The sequence below is a fragment of the Dendrobates tinctorius genome, unplaced genomic scaffold (assembly GCF_039654945.1).
Source record: "Dendrobates tinctorius isolate UK_male_01 unplaced genomic scaffold, ASM3965494v1 ptg000491l, whole genome shotgun sequence".
Lineage (NCBI taxonomy): Eukaryota > Metazoa > Chordata > Amphibia > Anura > Dendrobatidae > Dendrobates > Dendrobates tinctorius.
In genome coordinates this window covers 218,040-241,320 of record NW_027362152.1, presented here as the reverse complement: position 1 = coordinate 241,320, position 23,281 = coordinate 218,040, and the positions used below count along the sequence as shown (strand labels likewise).

The 23,281-nt window shown below is 49.1% G+C and overlaps 1 protein-coding gene across 3 annotated transcripts in view; it reads right to left on the bottom strand.

Annotated features, from left to right (window-relative positions):
• Positions 1–23,281, bottom strand: part of SLC16A6 (solute carrier family 16 member 6) — a 66,747-nt gene that overhangs the window by 29,769 nt on the left and 13,697 nt on the right. For all 3 annotated transcript variants that reach the window (XM_073564824.1, XM_073564823.1, XM_073564825.1), the window contains exon 2: positions 3,965–4,200. In XM_073564824.1, coding sequence (XP_073420925.1) covers positions 3,965–4,190 — 226 coding nt within the window. In that variant the 5' untranslated portion in view covers positions 4,191–4,200. The remainder of the gene's footprint in view (positions 1–3,964; positions 4,201–23,281) is intronic.

Sequence of the window (23,281 nt, the reverse complement as noted above, 5' to 3'; positions counted from 1 at the left end):
TGTCCTGGCACTGAAATGAGAACTGGTCGTTTAGCAACAACCCCACCCTCCATAGCTACAGGCCCTCCCTGACCACATGAACAAGCCTATCCCTCCTCACACAGTAACAAATCCTCCCCCTCTAGCAGCCTCAGTGCAGAGAGCAGAACCACCCAGCTGCTCCTCCCCCAGACACACTCTGAACAGTGACCTATGGAAAGTGAAACTCGTGAGGAGGAAACGACCAATTCTCATTTCAATGCCAGAACACCCCCCCCCCCGGACATTTTTCTTACAAGCAAGAGATCATATCTTGGAAACCCTGCAAACTGGCCACAGAAGGTAGATTACTTATTGTCAGCATTCTGCAGCCCAGATATGCACTGAGATTATGTGAAAAGCCCGGACAGCACCTTTAAACTTGGAATCGTTATTTCGGTGTTTTGTGGTGACGATCGGCTGCTCTAACCAGGGCTGTGGAGTCGGAGTCGTGGAGTCGGAGCTCACTTTGGTGGAGTCGGAGTTGGTATAAAATGGACCGACTCCGACTCCTAAAATATATAATAAATTGGGTACAGTAATTCAATGGGAAAGTTATGAAATGTCCTATAAATGACTGTTCTATTACTGATCTAAGGCTACATTCACACACAGCGTTTTTCCTGTGTTTTTTGAGGATACGTTTTTCAGCTGCAAAAGCAGATCAGCTTTTTAAAAAACCGCATCACCTGAAAGGTTTTTGAGCTCATAGATAATGTTTTCAATAGCAAAAGTAGATTAGAAATCTGCTCTATCCATTTATCCATATCTGTCTATCCATATCGTATCTGTACCAAAAAGAATGAAAACCGGGAAGTACACCAATATATATTCTGTTCTATCTAAATATCTTGATTATTGGATCATAAAAATGATTAAATGTCTGAGGTTCACATTGTACTACAATAAATTTTTCACTTAAATATAAGCAATATGTGTGTGGGAGTCGGAGTCGGAGTCGTGGAGTCGGTGTAAGGGAAATTGAGGAGTCGGAGTCGCAGGTTTGGCTTACCGACTCCACAGCCCTGGCTCTAACTTGTCTATTGTCTTGTGTCCTGTCTAAGTCCCCGTAACTCCCACTGACCCCTGTGCTGGCTCCTTGCGCTGCTTTGTGGGACCACCAGTGATCACCACCTCTGACACGACACCTTTACAATGGTAATTCAGAGGCCAGTATGGGGCCCCAAATGAGCAGCGTCCAGTGACAAGGTTGGGATCTATAGAATATGAAGGTGGGCAATGGAGCCGCTCCTCATGGGTGGAGCCAGGAAAGAGGAGAATGATTGGACAGCCCCAGACTGTATAGAATGAATGGATCACCGGCAGGTTAGGGGCAGCAGATAACTTGACATTCTGCCCCATGTGTTATGAATGGGTCACCGAGGAGAAAAAACAAAAAACAAGCTAAGCCACAGAAAACCAGAGAGGTTGGTAACTATGCAGATTGCAGATCCCTGATCTTACCACACAACTAGCAGCAGCCGTGGAGCGTGCCTACGATGATCCTAGATGCTTCGTCACAGCCGGAGAACTACATAAGCCTGAAGCAAGAAAAAGGGAAAACTAACTGCCCCAGAGCAGACCCCAAAGGAAAGACAGCCCCCACACATGTATTGACGGTGAAACAAGATTAAAGCACAAACACAGGCAGGAAAATAGGCTGAGCAAACGATGAGGCCCGACTAACTAGAGAGGAAAGGAAAGGCAAGTCACTGTCTGCAATCTGCCAAAAACACTACAAAAATAATGTCCAACACTTCTGATAGCAAAATTAAACCTGAAGTCACTAGACTTCTCCCACTATATCAGCACTCTGAAATATTCTGAGACAGAGCAAAAAAAAAAAAAGAGGCCAATCTAATAAGGAACAAAAAGCAAATGCAGATAAATAAGAGTGGAAATTCGGCACAGCTCCAGCCGGGGCTGGCTGACCACACAAAAAAACTGAATAGACCAACAAAATCAAGTGTGAACATTAGCAGAGAAAACTTAGCTTTAGATGACTGGAACAGAGCTGAAAACCAAGACCTGACAAGCAGAAGGAATCACCTGCACCAGAATAGGGCGTCGGCTGTCTTAAATCCAGTCTGAGATTCCTGAGGTCCAATCGTCATCCTCATTATCAGGTGGCAGATCTCTACTGATTAAATCAGCCTCACTACCTCCTGTTACCACGAGAGGGAGCCTGGCAGGAGAATGCAACTGGTGGACCAGAAAATGAACTCACAACACCCATGTCCTGGGGAACAGGGAAGGACTTTCTTACAGAGGATGAGGCAGTAAGTACTTTCCTGATGGTTTTTGTATCTCTTTTCATATATTAAGCATTGGCCATTTTGCTTTGTTGCCCTGAAGAACCTGCGTGTCTCCATGAAGAGCCCCGATCGTCCTCCTGGTGGAGTTGAGGCGTCACGGTGGAGTGGGAAGCTCCCGTTTTTTTACGAGGTGGAGGAGCGCCTCCATCTGTACCGCACACATTACTCCAGTCCTGGCTGGAGGGAGATTTGTGGTCATTAGGAGGTTAACGATCGGTGGTCACCACACCCTCATCCCAGCTTCACCCACTTCTCTGGAGCTGGACGAAAATGGTTGAAGGCGGCCAAGATTCACTAAAGTTTAGCTAAGCTTCCAAAATGTTTTTAGGTTAGAACACCGGAGGTTTGATGAAGCGAGGGTGGTCGTGTACATGTAACCGGCGTCCGCCTGCGGGAAGCGAGTCCACATGTGCGCGGTCTTGGGGATAGCGCCCCTTCAGTGATTGGTGGCAGTATGGAGCCTCTCCGGGGTGTGGAGTGGTTGGTGGTACGTTCTGTGGTAAATCTGTAGCCCACGTCAAGGGTCGAGCGCGAGACCGAGCTGTAAGGTGACGTGGACCCTTGTAGTCACTCCACATTACAGAGGACGCGGACCAAGGGTCAGCGTTAAAGAGGTTGTCCTCTACTTTTACACTGATGACCTATCCTTCGGGGAGGTGACCAATGTCTAATTATCCAGGGTCCGGCACCCGACACCCCCACCGATGATGCTCCATCTACTTATAGTGGCCAGGCTTGGTTCTGCAGTCCTATTCAAATCAATAGCAGGCGGACGTGTAGTACCCTGCGGCGGCCACTACAAGTAGACGGAGCACCTCGGCAAGTGAGCGCTTCCTGCCATAACAGCTGGTCGGTGGGGCTGTGTGTCAGACCCCAGCCAATCACCTCCCCTAAGGATAGGTCATCAGTGTGAAAGTACTGGACAACCCATGTAATGTAGTCTGTGGCCATAAATCGGTCGAGTTACAGACTCTCCTGTTATTTGCCAGAGTGAGCTCACTAACAGGTGTTCAGTTAGGTCAGTCACTTTCTCCTGTTAGTGTGTGAGGAAACTGAACTGACAGCACTCATGTACACTAAGCGGCTCCTGGGGGAGGCGCATGCGACCAGACCGGCCCATTAGCCTTCTCCAATAGAACAGCTTTCCTATGCAGGGAGTTTTACTATTGGAGAATGCTGATGGGCGGGTCTGGTCACATGCTCCTCCCCTGCAACCGCTGCATGGACATAAATGGTGTCAGTGGGTGAGGAAAGTGCACTAGCGGGAGGAAGTGGCTGACCTAACAGAGAATCTGTCCGTGAGCTCGCTCTGGCAAATAACAGGAGAGTCTAACTCGTATCTGGCTTTTTCTGAGAACCGCTAAACAAAAATTATAGCCACATGCTGCATTAAGGATGAGAGTGCAGGAACAAAACGCCAATAAAAGACAAAGCTGGACATTACTAATGAAACCCAAATGCAGTAGGGATTTTCAGCCCAAAATACATGAATTTAGAAAAAATGTCCCAAGCAGTCGTACTGAGGATTGTCCACCCAGGGAACAGATGTCCTCACCATCTACACGCCCCGGAGACCTGGGCCTGAGGAGACGTCCGCGGAGACCTGGGCCTGAGGAGAGGTCAGCACCTACCTGTGAACGTGAGGACAAAGACGCAGATGGAGATGATCCAGGAGATGCGACTGTTGCTTTCCTCAAAGTAGACCATAAGATCTTTAAAGAAGACCCCAAAAGACTTGATGGCCCCGTAAGTGAAGACTTCCACAAAGAAGAAGGCCACGGCCACCACCCAGCCCCATCCGCCATCAGGCACTTTGTGGTAGACCTTGGCACCAGAGGATTTCTCCATGGCTCTCATCTCTGACCACCTGGGGACAGGACATAAAACAGAAATCAAAAATTCTCCACTCACCCCAGAAGCAGCATTAACTATTAGGTTAGATCTGAAGATAACAGACAAGCTGCAGATGACTCGTGTCCCTTCATGGAGCACATCTGTCAGAGGTCCAAAGTCAGTGTCCCTGGAGGCCAGGGTGGCCTCAAAGTACTGACAGTCATCTGTCCTGGACCTCAGTAATGCACAGGAAACATCGCAAATTATAGCCAGAAGGTGGGATCAGCCAATACAGTGGTGTCCAACCTTTGTATCAAACAATTGAAGACTTAATATTCCACACTAACTGTGATGTACAATGTCTGCAAGATATGTTTTCTGTTGCAATGTGCTAACAAATCCTCCATTTTGTAAGAAGCTGCCTGCCAGTGTCTCAGTTACATTGCACACTGCAGCAGCTTCCCTTCCCTTCCCCCCAGGTGTTATCAATCAAACTTCCTGCCACACCATTTGGCTTCTCTCAGCCTCAGCTGAAAGAGGGGAAAAAAGTGCGGGATGGTTCTTTGTTTCAAACAAAGAGGTTTGAATAAAACCCTTTAAAAGCCTACCCAGTGAAAACCGTACCAAGTAGAGATAAGGAAATCATATTTTTGTAACCTGAGCGGTCCCAGCTTCGATACCGCGTATCTTTCGAAGTTCTACCCTGTCCAGAATATGAGATAGGATTTGTGCCCAAATGGACGGTTATATCGCATAGATGTTTGATGTTTTCTTGATAGGCTCATTACGCTGGGAAACATGATACCACTGATGAGTCCATACCAGCTTCTCCCATAAAGTTATAGCTAATCTAAGTTTTGTAGCCAAAATATAACTTGGATAAGAGAGGTGGGATCAACCCAGAATGCACCTCTCTGTGATGTCACATAGGAAAGTCTATAAGGCATTCCCTGGCAGAACCAGCGGAGAACAGCTCAAGTCGTCGTGCTAGAAAGATCCCCAGATGAGCGGAGAAGTGCAGCTCCGCCTCCACCCCCCTTAAAGCCGCATGGTCTGCCTAAGGAACAATATGGAACTGTGAGTGTAATCTCTTTGTTTTCTCCACTTTTATTTTATACCTGTACTGTACATATTTTATGTCTCAATTTTATACCAACTTTTATCTGTAATCACTGTCCTCATTCGGAAAATAAATGAAATAATTATTTAGATCTGTCTCCATGCTCCAAGAATCGAACAATACGCCTTTGATAGATAATCGCTACTAATTCAAGGGGTTTGCCACGGACCCTCTTAATTTAACACTGTGAATTAAGTAACCGTGACTAGTGGCAGCCCGTTGTGCACGGCTATTGCGGCTTGCTGGCAGTCCAGAAGGGTCTTATATTGCTGAATAAGGGTCTGCGGCCACAGCATTGATAATTCCCTTACTGCAGAAGCCTAATTGCCGGTTCACAACAGGCAGCCCGTCCGGCGACCAATTATCCTAGGTGCAGTTCCCTGACTGACCTGAGGGTAAGGGGGGCGCCGGAGAGCTGCGAGTTCCAAAGTGGAACTGAGAAAGTGGGATATACATAAATCCCCGCAGTACTTGGAAGATTGATAGCAGTGGTGGGGCATCCAAATTAAACTCCCCCTGCGGCAAATTGTAGAGCGAGATTAGCTTGCTGGATATTTTTGGTCACATGGTGCCAGTGGTGGGATAACTAAGATAAGCCCCACTGCGCCTGTGATAGCCGTGTGCCGGCATTGTGTCTCGTCCCTCCGTCCGCTGATACACCGGTGTCAGTGGTGGGATTGTGACATAGTGGTGACACAGGGTCCGCTGTCCGTCGCGTTTTGGTGGCAGCGGGACCCCCGTCAGTCGCCCGTAAGTGGACGAACGGCGGTGGGCTGTTCGTCACACTAACTATTTAGAGTGGTCACGTCAGCAGCCGAGGACATCATCACTTCATGGATTCACGACAACGCTGCAGTCACAGCTCCACAATCACCAATGTAAGGGCTGAGAACATCAGCGAGTCACAACGATTCACGACAAATCCAGTCACAGCTCCGCAACCACCAATGTAAGAGCAGGAGACGTCAGTACATCATCATAAGGATTCATCACACCAGTGCATTCAGATCCGCAACCAGCAACGTAAGAGCAGGAGACGTCAGTACTTCATCATAAGGATTCATCACACCAGTGCAGTCACAGCTCCGCAACCACCAATGTAAGAGCAGGAGACGTCAGTACTTCATCATAAGGATTCATCACACCAGTGCAGTCACAGCTCCGCAACCACCAATGTAAGAGCAGGAGACGTCAGTACTTCATCATAAGGATTCATCACACCAGTGCATTCAGATCTGCAACCAGCAACGTAAGAGCAGGAGACGTCAGTACTTCATCATAAGGATTCATCACACCAGTGCAGTCACAGCTCCGCAACCACCAATGTAAGAGCAGGAGACGTCAGTACTTCATCATAAGGATTCATCACACCAGTGCATTCAGATCCGCAACCACCAACGTAAGAGCAGGAGACGTCAGTACTTCATCATAAGGATTCATCACACCAGTGCAGTCACAGCTACGCAACCACCAATGTAAGAGCAGGAGACTTCAGCGCTTCATCATAAGGATTAATCACACCAGTGCATTCACAGATCCACAACCACCAATGTAAGAGCAGGAGACGTCAGCGCTTCATCATAAGGATTAATCACACCAGTGCAGTCACAGATCCGTAACCACCAATGTAAGAGCAGGAGACGTCAGCGCTTCATCATAAGGATTCATCACACCAGTGCAGTCACAGATCCGTAACCACCAATGTAAGAGCATGAGACGTCAGCGCTTCATCACAAGGATTCATCACACCAGTGCATTCACAGATCCGCAACCACCAATGTAAGAGCAGGAGACGTCAGCGCTTCATCATAAGGATTCATCACACCAGTGCAGTCACAGCTCCGCAACCACCAATGTAAGAGCAGGAGACGTCAGCGCTTCATCATAAGGATTCATCACACCAGTGCATTCACAGATCCGCAACCACCAATGTAAGAGCAGGAGACGTCAGCGCTTCATCATAAGGATTCATCACACCAGTGCATTCACAGATCCGCAACCACCAATGTAAGAGCTGAGAACGTCAGCGCTTTATCATAAGGATTCATCACACCAGTGCAGTCACAGCTCTGCAACCACCAATGTAAGAGCAGGAGACGTCAGCGCTTCATCACAAGGATTCATCACACCAGTGCAGTCACAGCTCTGCAACCACCAATGTAAGAGCAGGAGACGTCAGCGCTTCATCACAAGGATTCATCACACCAGTGCAGTCAGCTCTTACACTGGTGGTTGCAGAGCTGTGAGGACATCAGCGCTTCATCATAAGGATTCATCACACCAGTGCAGTCACAGCTCTACAACCACCAATGTAAGAGCCGAGGACATCAGCACTTCATCACACCAGTGTAGTCACAGCTCTGCAACCACCAATGTAAGGCTATGTGCACACGTAATTTCTGGTGCTGCAGATTGTTCCGCACGGACTTGGAAAAATCCACAGGGAAAAAAGACCTGCCGTTTACCTGCGGATTATGCTGCGGTTTCACACCTCTACAATGGAGAAGGTGTGAAACCACAGCGGAATCCACACAAAGAATTGACATGCTGCGGATTTGAACCCGTGGAAAGATCCGCAGCATGTGCACAGCGTTCAGTACAACGCAACTAAATGCTGCGGACCCGCAGGGCCAGAAACACTGCGGATCCGCAGCAGAATCCGCAACGTGTGCACAGGGCCTAAGAGCTGAGGACGTCAGCGTTTCATCATAAGGATTCATCACACCACTGCACACAAACTTTAACATCACTGTACATAATAGTCTATAGGGGATTATAGGAGCGGAGACGGCGGTGACCTCAGTATATAACGCTCTATAGGGGATTATAGGAGCGGAGACGGCGGTGACCTCAGTATATAACGTTCTATAGGGGATTATAGGAGCGGAGACGGCGGTGACCTCAGTATATAACGCTCTATAGGGGATTATAGGAGCGGAGACGGCGGTGACCTCAGTATATAACGTTCTATAGGGGATTATAGGAGGGAAGACGGCGGTGACCTCAGTATATAACGTTCTATAGGGGATTATAGGAGCGGATACGGCGGTGACCTCAGTATATAACGCTCTATAGGGGATTATAGGAGCGGAGACGGCGGTGACCTCAGTATATAACGTTCTATAGGGGATTATAGGAGCGGAGACGGCGGTGACCTCAGTATATAACGCTCTATAGGGGATTATAGGAGCGGAGACGGCGGTGACCTCAGTATATAACGCTCTATAGGGGATTATAGGAGCGGAGACGGCGGTGACCTCAGTATATAACGCTCTATAGGGGATTATAGGAGCGGAGACGGCGGTGACCTCAGTATATAACGTTCTATAGGGGATTATAGGAGGGAAGACGGCGGCGACCTCAGTATATAACGCTCTATAGGGGATTATAGGAGCGGAGACGGCGGCGACCTCAGTATATAACGTTCTATGGGGGATTACAGGAGCGGAGACGGCGGCGACCTCAGTATATAACGCTCTATAGGGGATTATAGGAGCGGAGACCTCAGTATATAACGCTCTATAGGGGATTATAGGAGCGGAGACGGAGGTGACCTCAGTATATAACGCTCTATAGGGGATTATAGGAGGGAAGACGGCGGCGACCTCAGTATATAACGCTCTATAGGGGATTATAGGAGCGGAGACGGCGGCGACCTCAGTATATAACGCTCTATAGGGGATTATAGGAGCGGAGACGGCGGCGACCTCAGTATATAACGTTCTATAGGGGATTATAGGAGCGGAGACGGCGGCGACCTCAGTATATAACGCTCTATAGGGGATTATAGGAGCGGAGACGGCGGCGACCTCAGTATATAACGCTCTATAGGGGATTATAGGAGCGGAGACGGCGGCGACCTCAGTATATAACGCTCTATAGGGGATTATAGGAGCGGAGACGGCGGCGACCTCAGTATATAACGCTCTATAGGGGATTATAGGAGCGGAGACGGCGGCGACCTCAGTATATAACGCTCTATAGGGGATTATAGGAGCGGAGACTGCGGTGACCTCAGTATATAACGCTCTATAGGGGATTATAGGAGAGGAGACGGCGGTGACCTCAGTATATAACGCTCTATAGGGGATTATAGGAGCAGAGACGGCGGTGACCTCAGTATATAACGCTCTATAGGGGATTATAGGAGCGGAGACGGCGGTGACCTCAGTATATAACACTCTATAGGGGATTATAGGAGCGGAGACGGCGGTGACCTCAGTATATAACGCTCTATAGGGTATTATAGGAGCAGAGACGGCGGTGACCTCAGTATATAACGCTCTATAGGGGATTATAGGAGCGGAGACGGCGGTGACCTCAGTATATAACGCTTGTGACGGGAGTATTCTCCAGAGCAAGGAGGGACAACAGGCCTGGGAACGATCCAACAGATTTATTGACCAGAAAACAGGAACAACACGAAGGTAATTTGCAGAGTCCCAAAATAAGTCCACAGGAAACTGATTCGGGGGCACCTCCCGACAATCCTTGTGCCAGATCACAAAACCATAGTCCTTTAAGAGTCCCAGAAATCCACCACGATCACACAGAGGCCGAGGCTTCCTCAGACAGCCTCGTCCTTCTCTTTTAGCATCCAACTCACATCTGATCTTAAAACAAGAATGTATTGTTAGGGCTCCTGGGATCAGTCCATCTGAAGGGGGGTAGGAGGTCACACCTACTATTCAATGGTTTGGTCCATCAGAAGATTCTAGAAATGTAAGGGCTCCACTGAGTCTACAGGGTGTGTATTGTAGGGTATCTTCTGCTTAGGAAAACAATAGCCAAAGTTCCACTAGTTGTTGACACAAGCCTAAATTAGATTATGGTCCAGGTACATCACAAGACATTGCAAAGTATTGGGGTAAGGAGACATATTATACAAAATACAGGACAGGGCAAAACTACAAATCATGACAATCCCTTCCCCTCCCAATTTGTGTACGTACTAGGGACCTCTACAGGTCACTGGTTAAGTACACACAGGCATGGCTGACAGGACTCAGGGCTCCTCTTGCCTGGACAGTCCATCTGCATTTTGGTGTTGGCTGCCTCTTCTATACTGTATGGTAAAGTTATAGGGCTGCAGAGCCAGGCTCCATCGTAGTATGCGTCCATTGTCCCCAGAGACTCGGTTCAGCCAGGTGAGGGGATTGTGATCAGTAATGACAGTGAATTCTCATCCATACAGATACAGCCTTAGTTTCCTAAGGGCCCACACTACAGCCAGACATTCTTTTTCAACAGTTGCATAGGCCACTTCTCGGTCCAGCAGTTTCCGGCTGAGGTAGGCAATGGGGTGCTCGTCCCCAGCTGCATTCACCTGGCTGAGGACAGCTCCCAGTCCATAAGCAGAGGCGTCCGTCTGCACAATGAATCTCCTCTTGTAGTCTGGAGCAGCCAGAAAGAACAGGGTCACAGACCAGAGCGTCCTTCAGCTGGTTAAAAGCCTCATCACAGGCTGGAGTCCAGATCACCAGCCGGGGCATCGTTTTCTTGGTCAGGTCGGTAAGAGGCTTGGCCACAGTGCTGAAATGCGAAACAAATTTTCAGTAATAACTGGCAGTGCCCAAAAAAGCCATAACTTGTTTCTTAGTTTGGGGTACAGGCCAGTCTCTAATAGCCTGGATTTTGGCAGGTTCAGAACGGAGCTTCCCTCCTCCTACTCTATGCTCTAGGTACTGGACTTCACCCATCCCCAATTGGCATTTATCTGGTCGAATGGTTAGGCCTGCTGCAAGAAGCAGGTCAAGAATAACGGCTACTTGGCTCAGATGTTCCTCCCATGTCTGGCTGAAGATGGCGATATCATCCAAGTAGGCACAAGCAAAGTCACCACATCCCTGGAGGATCTGGTCCACCATTCTCTGGAAGGTGGCCGGGGCATTCTTCATTCCAAAGGGCATATTTAGGAATCCATACAGACCAAAGGGGGTTATAAAAGCGGACCGTTCTCTCCCCTCCTCCGTCAGAGGGATTTGCCAGTATCCCTTACTGAGATCAAAGATAGTGACATATCGGGACCCAGCCAGTCGGTCTAGAAGTTCGTCAATACGAGGCATTGGGTAAGGATCACTGACGGTATGGTCGTTTAGTCGTTGATAGTCCACACAAAATCGAGTACTCCCATCCTTCTTGGGTACTAACACCACAGGAGAGGCCCAAGGGCTATGGGAGCCTTGGATTACCCCAAGCTGTAACATCTCCTCCAGTTCGTGCTGCATGGTGTTTCGAACTGATTCAGGTACCCGGTAAGGAGCCTGTTGTATGGGACGGATGCCCTGAGTGTCCACATGATGTTGGGTGACGGTGGTTCAACCTGGTTGGGATGAGAAAGCAGCACGTCTCTGTTGAAGCACTCCCAGCATCTGGTTTTTCTGTAAGGAATCCAGGTGATCTCCCAGAGGAACCTGTTCCACAGTGGATGGGGCTCTCGCTGCTTCCACAAGATCAGGTAGGGAGTCCTCATCCTCTTGACCATCCTCTGAAGCTAGCCGACAGCTTGCCATCATTGGAAGGGTCCGGTCAAGGTACTCCTTAATCATATTCACATGGACAGTCTTTTGTCTTAGCCCCTGATCATCTAAAGCAAGAAGGTAATTGGTGTCATTCAGTTTTCTGAGAACCCGGAAGGGACCGTCCCATGTTGTCTGCAGTTTATTCTGCCAATGGGGAACAATCATTAAGACCTGTTGTCCTTCTATAAACTCCCGATAGCGTGCTTTACGGTCATACCATGTCTTCTGTCTGGTTTGAGCCATCCGCACATGACTCTGGGCAAAACTAGCAAGTTGGGCCAGGGTTTCTCGCAGCTTTAGGACATAAGGGACAACAGGGGCCCCTGTATCTTCAACTTGCCCCTCCCAGTATTCCTTGAGCAGGGTTAAGGGTCCTCGGACCTTTCTTCCATAGAGTAGTTCAAAGGGGGAGAACCCAGTGGACTCCTGGGGAACTTCCCGATAGGCAAACAAGAGATGGGGTAGGTACTTCTCCCAGTTTGAATCTCTGTCAGTGAAGGCCCTCAGCATATTCTTCAGAGTGCCATTGAATCGTTCACAAAGTCCATTTGTTTGGGGATGATACGGGGTCGTGCGGATCGCTCGTACTCCACAGGTGCGCCACAGACACTGGACCAGCTCTGACATGAACTGGGAGCCTTGGTCTGACAAGATCTCACTGGGAAATCCTACTCTGGTGAAAATGGTAACCAGGGCCTCGGCCACCTTGGCTGCAGAAATACTTGACAAGGCCACCGCTTCTGGATATCGGGTGGCATAGTCCACAACAGTGAGAATGTACTGCTTTCCAGATTTACTTGGTTTAGCCAGAGGTCCAATGATATCAACAGCTACTCTTTGAAAGGGTTCTTCTATTATAGGGAGCGGTTGCAGGGGTGCCTTTGGGTGATCTCCGGGTCGCCCTCTACGCTGACATATGTCGCAAGTTCGACAGAAATGCGCCACTGCTTGGGAAATCCCAGGCCAATAGAAAGATTGAGTCAATTGCCTCTCGGTGCGGGTTTTGCCTTGATGGCCAGCAGTAGGAATATCATGAGCAAGGTGTAATAGGGGAATTCTGTATTTCTGAGGAACAATCAGCTGTTTGCTATAAGTCCAGGGCTTATCTAGGGAGTCGGCATTGGTAACCCGATACAGAAGTCCATTTTCTCTGATAATTCTTTCTCCATTCTCCCCTAGCTGCCCTATTTCAGCTCGAGCTCTAAAACTAGCTAGGGTGGTGTCAGTCTCCACTTCTTGTCTAAACTGAACTTTATCCCAGGTAACATTCATATTATCCCCACAAGAAGAATCACTCACCGGCTGTGACGGCGGTTCTGGTAGCCTCATTTCCATGGATGGGTTGTACACGTCCACATTTGCTGCTCTCTTGGCTTGACTTCGGGTTACCGCACCGACAAAGTGGCAATGAAGATTCCCCACATCATTTCCTAGAAGAACGTCTGCAGGGAGGCCGCTCATCACACCGACCATGCATTGTTTGGCCCCAAAGCCATAATCCAGGGTCACACTCGCTCTTGGAATATATCTCTGGGTACCTCCAGCCAATTCAATGGTAATTCCTGGTCCCTTTTGAATTGCTTCTGGTTGAATTACTCGGGGATCGGCTATGGTGAGAAAAGCCCCAGTGTCACGGAAGCCAACAACTTTTTGACCATCCAGCACGACCTCCTGTAGATGTTTGTGCTGAAGAACAGAAGAACAGGTGGCTGGGGCTCGCACCCCATAGACTCCTGGTAGGGAAGCCAGGATATCAGAGTCACTTGGCAAGTCATCAGGCACTGAATCCATCTCTTCTCCAGGTGAGGAGGTCTGTAGATAATGAACAGGAAAAGGCGGTCTGTATGTGTTCTGCCTCCGTACACCTGGACATTGGAATTGAATATGCCCGGGCTGCCCACATCCATAGCATCTGCGCTCCGGGATTCTTCCTCCACGTCGTAGTCCCGAAGGTGGAGCAGGAGTAATGCGAGGCACAGTCACACGAAGGTCACCATGAGTTGATGGTCTAGTGGGATGGTGAATATTGGAGGCAGAAGGACCAGGGGCCGCCAGAGTTGGGGGGCTGGTAGTGTTTTTCTCCCTGAGTAGTAATTTTTTCCACTGAGGCTTGATGGTGAGAGCCTCATCAGCTAGAGCTGCAGCTTCCTCCACTGTTGCTGGTCTCCTTTCACGCACCCATTCCCGTATCTCAGCGGGGCACTTAAAATAAAACTGCTCTTTTAGGATGACCTGCAGGAACGTCTCCCAGGTTATGGCCTCCTATGCCTCCAGCCAGCGATGACATATATGTTTGAGTTTGTGAGCATACATCTTGAAGGACACTTCCTCATCACAGGCTAAAGTACGGAACTGAGTCCTGTGTCTGGGGTCACAGCATAATGTTCTAGAATAGTCTGTTTAATCTCCGCATACTCACAGTTCCACCGAGGGTCCATAGCTCTATAGGCTGCGGCAGCTCCACCCTCTAAGAGCCCCACAAGATGTCGGACGCGCTCCCTTTCCGGGACTTCCATTAATCGACACTGATGCTCAAAGTCCAGGAAGAAGCCCTCAATGTCACCGGAAGCCTCATTAAACGGTTTGAAGTCTTTGCGGGACACTCTGGGGAGTTCCCCCATGGGGGATGCTGTGGGTACAGTCTGTCTGGAGCTTCTCGCTGCCTCCAAAGCGATCTCCCTCTCCAGCATTGCCCTCTGCCCCTCCAGCAATACCCTCTCCTCCATCCTGCGCTGCCTCTCCTCGGCTCTGCGCATGACCTCCATCTTATATTCTATGGAGACCTCTTCTCCCAGCAAGGCCATCTCCTCCACGTACCACACAACCCACTGACTTTTTTGGGTATTTACCTCCGGCTGCAGTCTTTCCTCTCTTTGCTGTGAGGATCCTTCTTCAGCATCATCTTGCAGGCGAACTGCTTCCAAAGCCTCAATCAGCTGCTCCTTGGAGAGTCCCTTGTAGCTGACTCCCAGTTCACGGGCCTTTGTTTGTAGGTTCACCGCAGTCCAGTTCTTGTACTCTGCGGTGCTGGTTCCCGATGTTGATGGGCCGTTCTCCTCCATTCCTTCTGCTCCGATCCCACCGCTGCCAACCAGTTTGTGACGGGAGTATTCTCCAGAGCAATGAGGGACAACAGGCCTGGGAACGATCCAACAGATTTATTGACCAGAAAACAGGAACAACACGAAGGTAATTTGCAGAGTCCCAAAATAAGTCCACAGGAAACTGATTCGGGGGCACCTCCCGACAATCCTTGTGCCAGATCACAAAACCATAGTCCTTTAAGAGTCCCAGAAATCCACCACGATCACACAGAGGCCGAGGCTTCCTCAGACAGCCTCGTCCTTCTCTTTTAGCATCCAACTCACATCTGATCTTAAAACAAGAATGTATTGTCAGGGCTCCTGGGATCAGTCCATCTGAAGGGGGGTAGGAGGTCACACCTACTATTCAATGGTTTGGTCCATCAGAAGATTCTAGAAATGTAAGGGCTCCACTGAGTCTACAGGGTGTGTATTGTAGGGTATCTTCTGCTTAGGAAAACAATAGCCAAAGTTCCACTAGTTGTTGACACAAGCCTAAATTAGATTATGGTCCAGGTACATCACAAGACATAGCAAAGTATTGGGGGAAGGAGACATATTATACAAAATACAGGACAGGACAAAACTACAAATCATGACAACGCTCTATAGGGGATTATAGGAGCGGTGACCTCAGTATATAACGCTCTATAGGGGATTATAGGAGAGGAGACGGCGGTGACCTCAGTATATAACGCTGTATAGGGGATTATAGGAGCTGAGACGGCGGTGACCTCAGTATATAACGCTGTATAGGGGATTATAGGAGCGGAGACGACGGTGACTTCAGTATATAACGCTGTATAGGGGATTATAGGAGCGGAGACGGCGGTGACCTCAGTATATAACGCTCTATAAGGGATTATAGGAGCGGAGACGGCGGTGACCTCAGTATATAACGCTCTATAGGGGATTATAGGAGCGGAGACGGCGGTGACCTCAGTATATAACGTTCTATAGGGGATTATAGGAGCGGAGACTGCGGTGACCTCAGTATATAACTTTCTATAGGGGATTATAGGAGCGGAGACCTCAGCATATAACGCTCTATAGGGGATTATTGGAGCAGTGACCTCCGTATATAACGCTCTATAGGGGATTATAGGAGCAGAGACGGCGGTGACCTCAGTATATAACGCTCTATAGGGGATTATAGGAGCGGAGACGGCGGTGACCTCAGTATATAACGCTCTATAGGGGATTATAGGAGCGGAGACGGCGGTGACCTCAGTATATAACGCTCTATAGGAGATTATAGGAGCGGAGACGGCGGTGACCTCATTATATAACGCTCTATAGGGGATTATAGGGGTGGAGACGGCGGTGACCTCAGTATATAACGCTCTATAGGGGATTATAGGAGCGGAGACGGCGGTGACCTCAGTATATAACGCTCTATAGGGGATTATAGGAGCGGAGACGGCGGTGACCTCAGTATATAACGCTCTATAGGGGGATTATAGGAGAGGAGAGGAGACGGCGGTGACCTCAGTATATAACGCTCTATAGGGGATTAAAGGAGCAGAGACGGCGGTGACCTCAGTATATAACGCTCTATAGGGGATTATAGGAGCGGAGACGGCGGTGACCTCAGTATATAACGCTCTATAGGGGATTATAGGAGAGGAGACGGCGGTGACCTCAGTATATAACGCTCTATAGGGGATTATAGGAGCGGAGACCTCAGTATATAACGCTCTATAGGGGATTATAGGAGGAGAGACGGCGGTGACCTCAGTATATAACCCTCTATAGGGGATTATAGGAGCGAAGACCTCAGTATATAACGCTCTATAGGGGATTATAGGAGAGGAGATGGCGGTGACCTCAGTATATAACGCTCTATAGGGGATTATAGGAGCGGTGACCTCAGTATATAACGCTCTATAGGGGATTATAGGACGAGAGACGGCGGTGACCTCAGTATATAACCCTCTATAGGGGATTATAGGAGCGGAGACCTCAGTATATAACGCTCTATAGGGGATTATAGGAGCGGAGACGGCGGTGACCTCAGTATATAACGCTCTATAGGGGATTATAGGAGCGGAGACGGCAGTGACCTCAGTATATAACGCTCTATAGGGGATTATAGGAGCGGAGACGGCGGTGACCTCAGTATATAACGCTCTATAGGGGATTATAGGAGCGGAGACGGCGGTGACCTCAGTATATAACCCTCTATAGGGGATTATAGGAGCGGAGACGGCGGTGACCTCAGTATATAACGCTCTATAGGGGATTATAGGAGCGGAGACGGCGGTGACCTCAGTATATAACGCTCTATAGGGGATTATAGGAGCGGAGACGGCGGTGACCTCAGTATATAACCCTCTATAGGGGATTATAGGAGCGGAGACGGCGGTGACCTCAGTATATAACGCTCTATAGGGGATTATAGGAGCGGAGACGGCGGTGACCTCAGTATATAACGCTCTATAGGGGATTATAGGAGCGGAGACGGCGGTGACCTCAGTATATAACACTCTATCGGGGATTATAGGAGCAGAGAAGGCGGTGACCTCAGTATATAACGCTCTATAGGGGATTATAGGAGCGGAGACCTCATTATATAACACTATAGGGGATTATAGGAGCAGAGAAGGCGGTGACCTCAGTATATAACGCTCTATAGGGGATTATAGGAGCGGAGACGGCGGTGACCTCAGTATATAACACTCTATCGGGGATTATAGGAGCAGAGAAGGCGGTGACCTCAGTATATAACGCTCTATAGGGGATTATAGGAGCGGAGACCTCATTATATAACACTATAGGGGATTATAGGAGCAGAGAAGGCGGTGACCTCAGTATATAACGCTCTATAGGGGATTATAGGAGAGGAGACGGCGGTGACCTCAGTATATAACGCTCTATAGGGGATTATAGGAGCGGAGACGGCGGTGTCCTCAGTATATAACGCTCTATAGGGGATTATAGGAGAGGAGACGGCGGTGACCTCAGTATATAACGTTCTATAGGGGATTATAGGAGCGGAGACGGCGGTGACCTCAGTATATAACGCTCTATAGGAGATTATAGGAGCGGAGACGGCGGTGACCTCAGTATATAACATCTATAGGGGATTATAGGAGCGGAGACGGCAGTGACCTCAGTATATAACACTCTATAGGGGATTATAGGAGCGGAGACGGCGGTGACCTCAGTATATAACGCTCTATAGGGGATTATAGGAGCGGAGACGGCGGTGACCTCAGTATATAACACTCTATCGGGGATTATAGGAGCAGAGAAGGCGGTGACCTCAGTATATAACGCTCTATAGGGGATTATAGGAGAGGAGACGGCGGTGACCTCAGTATATAACGCTCTATAGGGGATTATAGGAGCGGAGACGGCGGTGTCCTCAGTATATAACGCTCTATAGGGGATTATAGGAGAGGAGACGGCGGTGACCTCAGTATATAACGTTCTATAGGGGATTATAGGAGCGGAGACGGCGGTGACCTCAGTATATAACGCTCTATAGGAGATTATAGGAGCGGAGACGGCGGTGACCTCAGTATATAACATCTATAGGGGATTATAGGAGCGGAGACGGCAGTGACCTCAGTATATAACACTCTATAGGGGATTATAGGAGCGGAGACGGCGGTGCCCTCAGTATATAACGCTCTATAGGGGATTATAGGAGAGGAGACGGAGGTGACCTCAGTATATAACGCTCTATAGGGGATTATAGGAGCGGAGACGGCGGTGACCTCAGTATATAACGCTCTATAGGGGATTATAGGAGCGGAGACGGCGGTGACCTCAGTATATAACGCTCTATAGGGGATTATAGGAGCGGAGACGGCGGTGCCCTCAGTATATAACGCTCTATAGGGGATTATAGGAGAGGAGACGGAGGTGACCTCAGTATATAACGCTCTATAGGGGATTATAGGAGCGGAGACGGCGGTGACCTCAGTATATAACGCTCTATAGGGGATTATAGGAGCGGAGACGGCGGTGACCTCAGTATATAACGCTCTATAGGGGATTATAGGAGCAGAGACGGCGGTGACCTCAGTATATAACGCTCTATAGGGGATTATAGGAGCAGAGACGGCGGTGACCTCAGTATATAACGCCCTATAGGGGATTATAGGAGGAGATACGGCGGTGACCTCAGTATATAACGCTCTATAGGGGATTATAGGAGCGGAGACGGCGGTGACCTCAGTATATAACGCTCTATAGGGGATTATAGGAGCGGAGACGGCGGTGACCTCAGTATATTACGTTCTATAGGGGATTATAGGAGAGGAGACGGCGGTGACCTCAGTATATAACGCTCTATAGGGGATTATAGGAGCGGAGACCTCATTATATAACACTATAGGGGATTATAGGAGCAGAGACGGCGGTGACCTCAGTATATAACGCTCTATAGGGGATTATAGGAGAGGAGACGGCGGTGACCTCAGTATATAACGCTCTATAGGGGATTATAGGAGAGGAGACGGCGGTGACCTCAGTATATAACACTCTATAGGGGATTATAGGAGCGGAGACGGCGGTGACCTCAGTATATAACGCTCTATAGGGGATTATAGGAGCGGAGACGGCGGTGACCTCAGTATATAACGCTCTATAGGGGATTATAGGAGAGGAGACGGCGGTGACCTCAGTATATAACGCTCTATAGGGGATTATAGGAGCGGAGACGGCGGTGACCTCAGTATATAACGCTGTATAGGGGATTATAGGAGCGGAGACGGCGGAGACCTCAGTATATAACGCTCTATAGGGGATTATAGGAGCGGAGACGGCGGTGCCCTCAGTATATAACGCTCTATAGGGGATTATAGGAGCGGAGACGGCGGTGACCTCAGTATATAACGCTCTATAGGGGATTATAGGAGAGGAGACGGCGGTGACCTCAGTATATAACGCTCTATAGGGGATTATAGGAGCGGAGACGGCGGTGACCTCATTATATAACACTCTATAGGGGGATTATAGGAGCGGAGACGGCGGTGACCTCAGTATATAACGCTGTATAGGGTGTCATGATTTGCAGTCTTGCCCTGTCCTGTATTTTGTATAATATGTCATTTAACTTTCCTCTGGTTCATTTGCTGTAAATTAACCATGTCTCCTTCCCCCAATACTTGCAATGTCTTGTGATGTACCTGGACCATAATCTAATTTAGGCTTGTGTCAACAGCTAGTGGAACTGTGGCTATTGTTTTCCTAAGCAAAAGATAACCTACAATACACATCCTGTAGACTCAGTGGAGCCCTTACATTTCTAGAATCTTCTGATGGACCAAACCATTGAATAGTAGGTGTGACCCCTACCCCCCTTCAGATGGACTGATCCCAGGAGCCCTGACAATACATTCTTGCTTTAAGATCAGATGTGAGTTGGATGCTAAAAGAGAAGGACGAGGCTGTCTGAGGAAGCTTCGGCCTCTGTGTGATCGTGGTGGATTTCTGGGACTCTTAAAGGACTATGGTTTTGTGATCTGGCACAAGGATTGTCGGGAGGTGCCCCCGAATCAGTTTCCTGTCGACTTATTTTGGGACTCTGCAGATTACCTTAGTGTTGTTCCTGTTTTTTGGTCAATAAATCTGTTGGATTATTCCCAGGCCTGTTGTCCCTCCTTGCTCTGGAGAATACTCCCGTCACAAACTGGTTGGCAGCGCTGGGATCAGAGCAGAAGGAATGGAGGACAACGGCCCATCAACATCTGGAACCAGCACCGCAGAGTACAAGAACTGGACTGCGGTGAACCTACAAACAAAGGCCCGTGAACTGGGAGTCGGCTACAAGGGACTCTCCAAGGAGCAGCTGATTGAGGCTTTGGAAGCAGTTCACCTGCAAGATGATGCTGAGGAAGGATCCTCACAGCAAAGAGAGGAAAGGCGGCAGTCGGAGGTAAATACCCAAAAAAGTCAGTGGGTTGTGTGGTACGAGGAGGAGATGGCCTTGCTGGGAGAAGAGGCTACCATAGAAGATAAGAGGGAGGTCATGCGCACAGCCAAGGAGAGGCAGCGCAGGATGGAGGAGAGGGCAATGCTGGAGAGGGAGATCGCTTTGGAGGCAGCGAGAAGCTCCAGACAGACTGTACCCACAGCATCCCCCATGAGGGAACTCCCCAGAGTGTCCCGCAAAGACTTCAAGCCGTTTAATGAGGCTTCCGGTGACATTGAGGGCTTCTTCCTGGACTTTGAGCATCAGTGTCGATTAATGGAAGTCCCGGAAAGGGAGCGCGTCCGACATCTTGTGGGGCTCTTAGAGGGTGGAGCTGCCGCAGCCTATAGAGCTATGGACCCTCGGTTGAACTGTGAGTATGCAGAGATTAAACAGACTATTCTAGAACATTATGCTGTGACCCCAGACACTTACAGGACTCAGTTCCGTACATTAGCCTGTGATGAGGAAGTGTCCTTCAAGATGTATGCTCACAAACTCAAACATATATGTCATCGCTGGCTGGAGGCAGAGGAGGCCATAACCTGGGAAACGTTCCTGCAGGTCATCCTAAAAGAGCAGTTTTATTTTAAGTGCCCCGCTGAGATCCGGGAATGGGTGCGTGAAAGGAGACCAGCAACAGTGGAGGAAGCTGCAGCTCTAGCTGATGAGGCTCTCACCATCAAGCCTCAGTGGAAAAAATTACTACTCAGGGAGAAAAACACTACCAGCCCCCCAACGCTGGCGGCCCCTGGTCCTTCTGCCTCCAATATTCACCATCCCACTAGACCATCAACTCATGGTGACCTTCGTGTGACTGTGCCTCGCATTACTCCTGCTCCACCTTTGGGACTACGACGTGGAGGAAGAATCCCAGAGCGCAGATGCTATGGATGTGGGCAGCCCGGGCATATGCAATTCCAATGTCCAGGTGTACGGAGGCAGAACACCTACAGACCGCCTTTGCCTGTTCATTATCTACAGACCCCCTCACCTGGAGAAGAGATGGATTCAGTGCCTGATGACTTGCCAAGTGACTCTGATATCCTGGCTTCCCTACCAGGAGTCTATGGGGTGCGAGCCCCAGCCACCTGTTCTTCTGATCTTCAGCACAAACATCTACAGGAGGTCGTGCTGGATGGTCAAAAAGTTGTTGGCTTCCGTGACACTGGGGCTTTTCTCACCATAGCCGATCCCCGAGTAATTCAACCAGAAGCAATTCAAAAGGGACCAGGAATTGCCATTGAATTGGCTGGAGGTACCCAGAGATATATTCCAAGAGCGAGTGTGACCCTGGATTATGGCTTTGGGGCCAAACAATGCATGGTCGGTGTGATGAGCGGCCTCCCTGCAGACGTTCTTCTAGGAAATGATGTGGGGAATCTTCATTGCCACTTTGTCGGTGCGGTAACCCGAAGTCAAGCCAAGAGAGCAGCAAATGTGGACGTGTACAACCCATCCATGGAAATGAGGCCACCAGAACCGCCGTCACAGCCGGTGAGTGATTCTTCTTGTGGGGATAATATGAATGTTACCTGGGATAAAGTTCAGTTTAGACAAGAAGTGGAGACTGACCCCACCCTAGCTAGTTTTAGAGCTCGAGCTGAAATAGGGCAGCTAGGGGAGAATGGAGAAAGAATTATCAGAGAAAATGGACTTCTGTATCGGGTTACCAATGCCGACTCCCTAGATAAGCCCTGGACTTATAGCAAACAGCTGATTGTTCCTCAGAAATACAGAATTCCCCTATTACACCTTGCTCATGATATTCCTACTGCTGGCCATCAAGGCAAAACCCGCACCGAGAGGCGATTGACTCAATCTTTCTATTGGCCTGGGATTTCCCAAGCAGTGGCGCATTTCTGCCGAACTTGCGACATATGTCAGCGTAGAGGGCGACCCGGAGATCACCCAAAGGCACCCCTGCAACCGCTCCCTATAATAGAAGAACCCTTTCAAAGAGTAGCTGTTGATATCATTGGACCTCTGGCTAAACCAAGTAAATCTGGAAAGCAGTACATTCTCACTGTTGTGGACTATGCCACCCGATATCCAGAAGCGGTGGCCTTGTCAAGTATTTCTGCAGCCAAGGTGGCCGAGGCCCTGGTTACCATTTTCACCAGAGTAGGATTTCCCAGTGAGATCTTGTCGGACCAAGGCTCCCAGTTCATGTCAGAGCTGGTCCAGTGTCTGTGGCGCACCTGTGGAGTACGAGCGATACGCACGACCCCGTATCATCCCCAAACAAATGGACTTTGTGAACGATTTAATGGCACTCTGAAGAATATGCTGAGGGCCTTCACTGACAGAGATTCAAACTGGGAGAAGTACCTACCCCATCTCTTGTTTGCCTATCGGGAAGTTCCCCAGGAGTCCACTGGGTTCTCCCCCTTTGAACTACTCTTTGGAAGAAAGGTCCGAGGACCCTTAACCCTGCTCAAGGAATACTGGGAGGGGCAAGTTGAAGA